The 11653-nt window shown below is 43.9% G+C and overlaps 1 protein-coding gene across 3 annotated transcripts in view; it reads right to left on the reverse strand.

The window, feature by feature from the left end:
• DOCK10 (dedicator of cytokinesis 10) overlaps positions 1–11311 on the reverse strand; it is a 288822-nt gene extending 277511 nt beyond the window's left edge. For all 3 annotated transcript variants that reach the window (XM_059928831.1, XM_059928828.1, XM_059928827.1), the window contains exon 1: positions 11113–11311. In XM_059928831.1, the coding sequence (XP_059784814.1) occupies positions 11113–11235 (123 nt within the window). In that variant the 5' untranslated portion in view covers positions 11236–11311. The remainder of the gene's footprint in view (positions 1–11112) is intronic.
• Between the last annotated feature and the right edge of the window lie 342 nt (positions 11312–11653).

The raw sequence follows: 11653 nt of genomic DNA on the forward strand, positions 1-11653 counted from the left end.
CTGGGCTGAGTCTTATTTATCCAAGAGCATCCGTTCATGCCAATTAACATTTTAATTTATTTTTTTATCTTTAAATAGCCTTTGGTGGGAATCTTGAATTCAGTTCCATTCAGGATACTTCAATTTGTGACAACTGAGCACATTCCATATGCTTGTACTTCATTATCATATTTCATTGAATAGTAAATTTTGTTCAAGTTTTTTTGTTCGCTTGTTTGCCAAGTCAGATGTTCACCAAAGTACTTCTTCTAAAACATACCTGAGAATTTCTTTACTGCAAACCAGGCACTTAGGTTCCCTTTCACACGCCTAACATGTACTTCTGTCATCTCCAAGGGTGACCTTCTTTCTTACATTTAACAAGCATTTCGTAAATACTACTGTATGCCATCTTGCTGTCCTGGAAATCTGGAAACAATAACCACAGTGCTTATCCGGAAGGTCTCTCAGGGTTTTGGAAATGTGAGGGCAGAACCACACTTCGTTCTCCATTTCCAGGGGAGGCAACAGGGACATGTGTCATGCATTTACATGCCAGAGATCGGATTAGTTACCAGTAAAGGATGAAACGTTATTTCTGGTACAAGCCTCCCATTCTTACGCCCATTTATCCTAAAGGCGATTTCCAAGGTACACCTGCTGGGGAATGGATTTACACTTGGGCGTGAATTCAAGTCAATGTCCCATCTTGTGTCTTTAAGGTTGACTTCTAACTGCTGAAGGAAATACGCTGGACCTTGTTAGGGATCAGGTTGCCAGGAGAATGATCTGGGAAGGAAGATTTTGCTGTCTTTTCAACAGCTCGGAAATCACACCAGAAAGATCACAGGGAACGATCATACTACCTTTCTCAGGTGTGAGAAGGAGGTGACAGAGACAGAACTTGAAAAAAAAAAGAGGTTCTTACTGCTTTTCAATGGCAGGGAAGAGGTGTGGAGCGTGGAGGATGGTTCAAACTCCCCCCACCCTGGTCTATACCATAGTCATGTGGGTGCTAAGAGGAGCCTGGCACAGACGTTAAGCCAGAGAGCTCGTGGTCTTAAAGCAGATGGAGCCCACAGTTCTCTGCAGGAATAGAAAGCAGGAAATGAGGTTACAGGCTTGCCTCTGAGCCTCCACCAAGTCGTAGGAACCTGTCTTGCCCACCTTTGTCACTGCTGGCTGTCCTTCTGACAATTCTGATGCCACTAGTCCTGTTCTTTGGGTGTATAAATGCTATTCCCTTCGTTACATCCTCAAATAACCACTTTGTGCTACCATTTTCATCTCTGAAATACAAATTTGGTTGTAGATCATTTGGAGCCATTCTACCTATTGCTAAAATCAGCTATTTAATCAATAATGGTTTTATTAAAATGAAAAAAAAAACTGAACCATCTATGAAAACCTCTTAAAAAGAATAATAACTCCCTAGATTTTTAAAACTAAGGCATATCTAAAGGTTTTACTGTCCAACCTTATCATTTTAAAGACAAGGAAACTAAAACCCAAAGAAGCTTAAAGACATGACCAAGGTTACAGAGCCTGGAAACCATTGCTTCCTAATGATAAAAAGATACATTTTTCAAATTGATTGAAAAGCAACCACATAATGGCTTTTGACTTGGAAAAATGGAAGTTAATAAATGAACCTTCCCTGTTAGCACCCAGAAAGGTCCTGAAAGAATCTTATCTGTGGATATTGGTATGCCAATAAATTTTATTACTGGCAGTTACACAGGGAACTTTTATAGCTATTGTAGATATACAGGCTTTAAAGTAAACTGGAACACTTTTCGTTGGAAAATAAAATCCTCTTTTGAATAAATGTCTGATTTTAAAATAAATAATGTAAAAAACATGAAAGTAAATGACTTTGAATATTAGTTCTCCAGATTTGGATTTTCTTCTTCAAAAAAGTTACTGAGCTCTGACATCACTTTCATTTTTGCGAAGGTTACTCAGCTGAAGTTAATTCCCATTTTCTCCTTCTGAAGAGTGTGACAAAGGGACTTTTAAGAGCTAATCAAATAAACAATCCGTGTTTGAAAATAACTTAATTATCATATTTCATTGAATAGTGAATTTTGTTAAGTTTTTTTGTTTGCTTGTTTGCCAAGTCAGATGTTCAGGCCTGTGTTCTGTTTATAGAATGCGTGTTTTGAAAGCCCCGAAGTCACTGGTCATTTTGACAGCCTTGATTAGTCATTTAGATTGGTAATTACTAAAATAATTGTATGAAGAAAAGCTCACTGTGGTCATCATAAATGGTGTCATCTTTTTCAATAGACCCTCCTCCACATCCTATCGTTAAACTCTGCCATTTTGGTGTTTACCGTAGAGAGCTGCCTCGCTTCCCCAATTCTACATGTCAGGGGAGGAGGGTGTGCTGAAATTGAATTAGGAAAACTGACTATTTTCACATTTAGCAGCACAATTAAAGGAACTTTTGATGATTCGGGTCCATTAATTCTGCTATTCTCAGAGGCAGACACTTCCACTGCAATCCAGTTACAAATATTAACGTTTTCAAAGGCAAGTGTTTTGCTCTATTGCCACTAACTCGGTCACATTCATTAAATTTTATTATTTCTACATCATTTAATGTAGGTCAACATGTCAAGTCCAGCAAACACAAGCATTTCTTTCCAGCCCACTGACACTGCTGTGAATGATAAGAGGCGAACAAATCTCACTTCAGTGGGAAAAAAAACCCTCTCCTTTGTAAACATGAACATTCAAATCAAGACTACAAAAGACAATGCAACAGATGTAATGCTGCAACTGCAACTACGCCATGCATATCATGCCAGAAATGTATTTCTACAGAAGGAGAAGAATCAAATGATGCCCCTTTCAAGAGATGAAGGAGCCATTGTTTGCATAGTTTAACACGCTCCGTGCCACTCCTGTCCTGGGGAGAGAACCACACTGACAGAGTGTCCAAAGTTGGTGTCACTCCCAGTATCCCACTCTGCTGAGATGTCATAAATGAAAAATTGCTCAGCAGAGCAAAAGTAACCACAGCTCTTCTCTTGTTGAGAAACTCTTTTTAAAAGCCTCTTCCTATGGCTAGTCCTCTGAGGTTTCCTTTTCTCTCTTTGCTCTCTCACGTGGGTGCTAACTGCATGTTTAATGAGATCTACCTGTCTGCCTGGCGGACCTGGTCTTCAGAATAGACTAATCGTGGGGAACACAGGCTCCAGAGTCAGACTGCCTGCATGTGACTCCTGGAGGCATCAATTACCGGTCATTCGATCTGGGGCAAGTGCCTGATCTCCAAGCACCTCTTTCCTCATCTATAAAATAGGAATAGAAATCCTTCCCCATACGGTTGTCATGAGGAGTAAAAGAGATTGTACGAGTCAAGTACCTGGCACATAGGATGTGCTCAATATCTTTCTATTAAATTGCATTTCTGCCACTTACCAACTAGACCGTGAAGAAGATGGCTCAAGGAACATCATAAGCAGATACCGACAACCCTGACATTTTGAAGTCGTAACTCCACTACAGTCTCTCACTGATGTACACCCAGCCCACTCTCCCGACTTTCCTTAAGCACTCATTTGCAGTGGGAAGGGAGACCCCCGCTCCTTATTTTCATATAGTCAATACAGCGTAAAGGTAGTGAAATTGACACGTTCCCTTCTCTCAATGGCACTTATATTTGAAGGCAGAAAGCCTGGAAAAGAGAAATAAGAAATTAAATACGTAGAAAGATCTCTTGAGATAGTGGTAAGAGCTATGAGGAAAGTGAAGCACAGTAATGAGCCAGAGATGTCTGTAGCAGAGGTAGGCTGGGCAAAATGCTTGCATTTGGGAATCCAAGATGACCTTCCTGAGGAGACGACATCTGAAAACCTGAGGGACAAGGAGGAGAAGCCGTGAGAACTCCGGGGCAGAGAAAGGGCAAATGCAAGGACCCAATCATCTAATGTCCTAATTTCACAGATCAAGAAACTGAGACTCCAGAAAGGGAAGTGACTCAGCAAAGAGTCACAGAGCCAGGGCTGGAATTCTGGTCTCCAGTCTCACGGGATCTGATGTTTACTACACCAACTCCCAAACTGGCCAAATGGTTCAAACTGCATGAGGGAACTTCAACTTGCACAGTCGTGGAGAGGAAAGAGTGTCCCAAGATGGTGGTAAAGGACAGCCAATCAAAGGGGTCCTGGACCACATTAATTACAACATGTGGAGAAATCAAGGTCTTTAACTCCATGGAATCCCATCCTTAGGACATTCAAATGAGAACAAGAAAAACCATTTTTTTCTGAGAGTCAATGACTGAAAGAAAAAAGGTTCATCATTTTCTGATTCTAGCAATCAGATATTCTGATATAACCAATTACTTTCAAATAACTAAGGGTTTCAATATGATGGGAACATAAATCTTCTAAAGCAATAAGTAATCATCATTGCATGTCCTACCAGAGTTGGAGTGATTCTGCTTTCAAATTCTCTGGTAAATGGGGTGCCACTGGCCTCATCCTGGAAACCATCTTCAGGGTTATAACCAGGGTGAGAACTTTTGCAGATTCACATTGCAACTATGTCATGTACGTTATAGAATTTTTTCCTTAACCTAGAAGCTTAACTTAAGTTCACTCTACAATTAAGGTGCTAGATGGAGGAGAAAATACAAAGCAAATAAGCAAGGGACTTCCCTAGAGTCACTTAGCAATGAACAAATCTCATTTTTATCCTTAGGTGGTCTAAATTTTATCTTTGTCTCAAGAGGCTCTTTCAAAGAGTTGCAGAATAAACCACGGTGTACTAGACCCTCACACAATTGCCTTTACCTGACAATACACTGCAAAAATACGGCTAAAATTGTAGCTTTGTGTGTGTGTATGTGTTTCTCACATTTCAATGTGCTTACAAATCATCAGAGGATCTTATTAAGATTCACATTCTGATCCGGGAGGTCAGGTATAGAGCCAGGGATTCTGCATTTCTAATGACCAGGTGATGCCAATGTTGGCCCATGGACCACATTCTAAGGAATGAGGGTCTATCACTGCATCATGCTTCCCTTTGTGAAAAATTACAGAAAAAAGACTATCTTGTCTTTGGAGTCTCAGTACAAGTTAAAGCTGACCATGTCTAGAGCAAATTATCTTCTTTTATCTTATGGCCCTCTGAATCTCATGGCTGATCATGTTTTCCTCTTTGACTTGGTTCTCTAGGATGCACCCTTAGCCAGACTACAGGACTTAATGGTCAGGCGTTTTATATACTGATCCTACTCCACTGACCTGCTCCTGACTACATCGACCTTTCCTAACACTGCTTTTTGTTGTTGTTGCTAATATTGCTTTTTACCTCCTTACTATATTTTTCGTTGCTGTTATCTTACATGCATCTTTGTAAGACGCTTGGAATCACTCCTTTGAATAAGATAGCGTGTGAGAAAAGAATCTCAGCACAACCCAGTCAAATGGAAATATGCATCGTCAAGGACACACGATGCATTGGAAAATTTCAGGCCCTTGCTTGGAGTGGGTGAAGTGATTGAGAACGGAGAAGCAGCCAATCCTGGGAGAGAAGTGGACTTGAGAAGGATTAACTCCACCCTCTTTCACAATTCGCTTATGGCTTTGCCAGATAGATGGCATGGGGATAGCTAAGTAAGTTCATGTTTTAAGGACTTAACCACTGAGCTCCGGTTGTCTTGGGAAGATCTATTATTAACACGGGTACCTGGAACAGCCTCTTCTGTGGCTTCTCACCTCAGAAGAAAACTGAAGCGACCCCTCACGGGTACTCTGAAATGCCAGTAGGAAGGACAGAGTTCTTCTTCCTTAGGTAGAGCTACCCATCAAAAGGCAACATTAACCAAAGTAAAATCCTTGTGTCTTCCAACTTAGAGATGCTATTGGAAGCAGCTACAAAACTGGTTGCTATTCAGGATGCAAAACAGGTTCCATGTCAGTTACTTAACTCAGAGCAAGGTATTAACCCTATGAGTCTCAATGGCCTCCTCTGTAATCTGTAACTATAATGACTTCATCATAGGATTGCTCTGAGAAATAAAACAATGCTGTGTCAGGCACTTTGTAGGTTCTCAACAAATGGTTTATTATATAACAACTATTACTGCTCTCTTTTTTTATGCTAGGCCTTAGAGAAAAAGGTTGTAAAGAAAGAGACAGACGAAAACGCTTATTCATTCTTTCATTTTTTGACCCATGTAAAAGTTCTCTAGAGCCCACCGTTGTTACCATTTATTTTTAAAGTTACCTCTGCAATGCCCTTGAGAAGTCAAAAACATGAGTTGATACAGTCAATAATAACATTCAACCTTGATTTTGTAAACTAAGTTTGTGTTGACTTCTTCACCAGGCTAGGGACTTTCCTCATTTGAAAACATAAACGTGGGATTGGGATTTGTGCTAAAGCCTGATTTCTGCTAAACTGTAAACACCCTTGTTATGAAGAACCCTGTCAAAAAAAACTGAAACAGAACAAGACGGTGCTGGGAATGCCAAACAAACAGGCCTCTGCTTTGCATACTGCTTTCATTCTAGACACTGACAGTAAAACAAGTGTTTCATTTTTCTTCAATGTCACTTCCCACATCATTTCACTGACTCTTACTCCAGGCATAGGAGTTTTTGGAAATTCTAGTGTCTCCCACTCAATTTCTTAAAACCCTTCTTACTCTCAACTACTAAATATCACAAAGTTCAGAGGGAAGGAAAGTCTTCCTTCTAAGAATTCCTCCTGCCCCTGCAAACATGTTTCCATATTCATAGTTTCTCAACCAGAAATCTTCAGTCGGTCAAAGGTTCTGCTTCTTATTCAAAGCTGCCTAAAATATCAGAAGGAGTACCACTGGGGAACAGAGGTAGTTAGGAAACACCAAATCAAAGCGAGGATATGGAATTTGGGGGAATACTGAATCAATACTCTCCTCTCTTAGCCTTTCTGGGTGGAGAGGGAGAAAACACACTGATTAAGTACAGGTGCTTTTAGCAGGATGTTTCCTCTTTAAAAGAAATTAATAAATTTGGATACAATTCCAACTTAAGTTGCAGAGCAATTTTTGTGTAACAGCAGAGTAAATGTCCTAAAGAATACATGTAAATAAAGTGGTATGTTCTCACCTAGGAAACACATAAAAGGCATTAGGCAAAAATTGACCAGATGATTAGTTGGTGTTTGGTAAACCTCCACCTGCCTCAGTGCTCCCTCCCCATCATCTGACCCTAGTTAGTTCTTACCCTCTCTGTTACTCAGTCTTGCATTCCTGTGACCCACCCAATCATGTTCCAGAAATAAAAGTCCATATCTCTCAAACAAATATAATATATATGCAGAAAAGAGCACCAATCCTATGTTTATAGCTTAATCAACTGTAGAAAGCTATCTAGATGAACTAATTCATGTGAAAGTACAAATGCACTTCACACATTTTAAAAGAAGAGCTTCTTAGCAAAAAAGAGTCTCTAATTAGTGGCCTTACAACTTTGTGGCCAACACAGTAGTATATTCAACCAAAAAAAATCAAACACTCAAGCCCTGACATGAGAGAAATGCTCCTAATCATTTTTGAACTGAGATTCTGCGATACACAAGTTTGCTTTGGGGGACTACTATGAATGGGGGGCGGTCAGGAAATACTTAAGCTGTGCTTGATCCTGAGATTGGCCTTTGCATGAGTTGTGATTCATTTGTTTTCTATGAAAAAATTTTAGGATAATTAAGGAGGAAATATTTCTGTTTTCAAATCTATGGCTTTTGCTCATAATTGTTCTCTATTGTTCTCACTCTTTTTTTTTCTTTTTTTTTCCCAACAACTTCATTGAGAGACCTTTGACATATAAAAATTGTATACACTTAAGGAGTACAATTTGATGTTTTGATGTATCATGGGAAGATCACCACGATCAAGTTAAATGACTTATCCATCACCTCTACCTAGTTACCATTGTGTGTGTGTGTGTGTGTGTTGGGAAGATTTAAAGATCTATCCTCTTAGCAAATTTCAAGTGTACAATACAGTATTTTCAACTATTGTTACCACGCTGTACATTGGAGCTCCAGAACTCATTCATCGTGCAGAGGTGACCAATCTGTACCCTTTGATGACCATCTCCTCATTTCCCCTTCTGCTCCCTTCCCCACTCCAGCAACCACTGTTCTACTCTCTGCATCTATGAGTTTTACCATTTTAGATTCCACATATACGTGAGTTCATGTAGTATTCGTCTTTCTGTGTCTGACTTATTTCACTTAATATAATGTACACAAATGGCAGGATTTCCTTCTATTTCCCTCTTTTTTAAGGTTAAATAATATGTGTGTGTGTGTGTACACACACACACACACACACACACACAATGGAATATTATATATCCATTGTAATGGGATATCTTGGCTATTGTGTAAAATGCTGCAACGAACTTGGGAGTGCAGATAATTTTTCATTATTATTCTTAAGAGGAATGCAGAATAAGGTGGGTCCTCACTAGAAGTCTGCCTGCATATGAGCTACTATAGTGCCTTGGGTTAAAACTAAAATCAACATTGCTTTGGAATCCCCCTCTACTTTCCTCAGCAACTGCCCTAAAAGTAGGCCTCCCGGTAAATGCCCTCACTCAGCATCTCTTCGTTCTCTGATCTCCATAATCCAAACACATTTTGAAGATTTCCTGTCCTATTATGTGTATGTTTGTATGATATATAGGTATTTATATATATTTATATATTTTTTGTATTTATATTTTCGGTCCCCAAAAGACAGATTTCAGAAAGGGTACTGTATGAATCCAGCAGTGAGACAGGTTTTCTCAGCAAGACTTTCTAGTGTGTCTCAAATATTTTTTCAGTAGATGACAGCTTGCTCCAATACACACTATTCCACTTCCTGTACTGAACTGGGCTCCCCATAATCTTCTTCCCCCAGACTATTCATTTTCTCCCTTGACAACTAGGATTTGAGGACTTGAAGCAACAAGCACAAAGAGTCTTAAGGAAGTGGATCAGTGTAAGCTAAGCTTCATCTTCACTGCACAGTCCAATTACAAGGTTTTAGGTTCAAAAGGGATGCTCTGCCCCACAGAACCCCACTGAGTTTGGGTGCCACCTCAGAGAATGCATCACTTTGCAGTTTCCCTTTAAGAGTTAACTGATGGGACCGATGCCAGGCACATGATTCCGTGCTGCCAAAATCGCTGCCCTAGCTGCCTGACTAGATGGGTAAGATCCTTTGATACGTCTTGGCAAAAGCTGGCTCCAGAGTGTTGGCCACGGTGCTGAAGTGAGGGGAGGGGGGCAGGGACACCTTTCCCAGCGAATCACCCCCTTCCCCCAGCTCTTTTTAAGACACTGGGCTTATTCATTTTGACAAGATACCCTAGGATTTCAAATCTGACATCAATTTGGAGAAAGTAATGTGTGTGTCTGCGTACAAAGGTATCTAGGATACATATTCTTTAAAGGAAAGTCGAGTGCTCCAAAAACTCTAGGAGAACCCTGTTAAAAATAAAACAAAAATCAAAAACAACATTTAGGGCTGTTTACTCCAATTGAATGCTACTTATTTCTCTGCACTTCTCTACCAGATCATTACTGAGATTTGGTAAAATGAATCAACTGCAAAATAAAGTTATCTTAAAGCAAATGGCAGACAATGACAAAGCCACAAACCTGAATAATCATTCCAAAGTAAAAATTATGTTCTATGCATGCCTGAAGATTTTACTATCTCTATTTTTACTCCAGCTGAACCTTTTTTTCAAATGTTCTTTTTGACCGATTATCCTTCCTGCCTTGAAAATGTGCATGCTGATATCAGAACCAGGGCAGCCCCTGGCACAGGGTCTGCTAACAGTTAAATCCCCTCTGGGTACCTGCAGACTGCAGCCAGTGGTAAGTGAAAGAGAAGGCACCCTGGCCACTGACTCCTGACTCATTTCACACTCCAATCACCCTCACCCTCTTGGGCATCTGATGCCTCTTTCCTCTGCCAGGCAATTAGCTTCCGTTCTGTTCAACTTTCCGACCTCTGGCTTTAGAGAAAAGTCCTGGCTGTGGGAATTGGCTCTGAGCAGCTCTTGGCTCCCTCCTGATGGGTGACTTGCAAGAGTAACACTTTCTTTGACACTCTTAAAAGAAGCCGTTTAATTCCTAATGATATTTCCTGGCAAATAGTAAAATGAAACCCACAACGTGGGATTCCGGTCCAGCAAAGGCAGGCCAAGAGTGTCGCTGCTGAACCCAAGTCTTGCTTTAAGTCTGTTCCCACTCGCTTCCCTTTCCCACAAGAGTTCATTTTGCTTCCTCCTGACACTTCCAACACGGAGTGTGACACCTACTGGAACTTAGGAACATCTGGGGAGGTATGGATATGATTTGGGCATCAGATGAGAACGTCTGGCTGCTGCCCCAGGGATTTCCCGCGGAAATCACCCAGCTCTCTTAGAAGGCGTTTCAATAAGGAAGTAACCAGTAAAGTTGGCGGGAGAACCCTGCGAACATCTTAGAAAAATACCAGAAACCACTGGATACTTAACGACCCACGTCTTCTCCAGTGCTGTTCCCTCAGCCCTTTCTGGACTCCTATAAAGCGGTTTGTGGGTTTTTACCCCGTGGAGGGAGGAGGGTGAGAAGTGCATTTATTTCCGCGAGAGCGTTCAGGTGAGGTTCCCAGCTTCAGCCCGGTCGAGGACCTCGGATCACACCCTCTCCTCCTGCGCCCTAGTCGCCAGGGGTGAAGGGGGCGCGCAGACCCGAGGACCGAGGGGTTCCGCTCCGTACACTCCCCACCCCTCGGGTCTCTGGCACCCCACAACCTAACGCCCACGGGGCTCGCGATGCGTTCCCGTGACCTCCTCACACCCCCAAACCCAGGCACGTCCTCTCCCACGCTGCGCTTCTGCTGCCCGCGCGGCTGACCCTCTGAGTGTCCGCCGTCCCCAAACGTGCCCCCGGTCCTCACGCGTCGGTGCCGCTGCCTCGCGGAGGCGGCGCTGGCGGCCCCGGGCGAGGCGGCGGCGGAGGCCGTGCGGGGGCGGGGAAGCCGGGGGCCGCAGGGAACGGGGCGCCGAGGGCTCCGGGAGGCCGGGCTCGGGCCCCCAGCAGCCCGGGGCGCACGGGGAGGCGCGGAGGACGCGCCGCACTCACCCGCTGCTGCTGCCGGCTGCTGACTGCCACCGCGGCGGCGGACGCGGCGCTGTGCCGGAGCTCGGCCGCCTGCCCGGGTCGCAGCAGGCTCCGTGTGAACCTGCGGGTCCGCTCGCTGGCCATCGCCCGTCGCGGGCCCGGAGCGCGCGTCCCGCCGCCCTCGCCGGCGCCGACCTCTTCTACCCACCGCCGTTCAGGAAGCGGAACTCGGAGCCTCTCCCCCCCCGCCCCCTTCCTCGCTCTACTCGCAAGAGGCGGGTTTTTCTCTCTGACACCCCCCACCCCCTGCGCTCCGCCGAAGCTTCGCGACGACTTTCCAAACTCTGCGCTCCTCCGGGCGCGCGCGGCCAACTCGGCAGGCGGCCCCGGCCCGGCTGCTGCGCCTCTGGAGCGGGGGTCGCGGGACGCGCGTGGGGCGGCTCCAGCCCGCGCCAACCCCCGGGCTCAGCCGGCCACCCGCGGCTGTGCCCGCCGCCCCGGGGACCGGCGTGTGGCGGGGGAGGGGCGCGGGGCGGCGGCGGCCGCGGGGCTCCGGGCGGGG

Source organism: Balaenoptera ricei, chromosome 7, assembly GCF_028023285.1.
Source record: "Balaenoptera ricei isolate mBalRic1 chromosome 7, mBalRic1.hap2, whole genome shotgun sequence".
NCBI classification, from domain to species: Eukaryota; Metazoa; Chordata; class Mammalia; order Artiodactyla; family Balaenopteridae; genus Balaenoptera; species Balaenoptera ricei.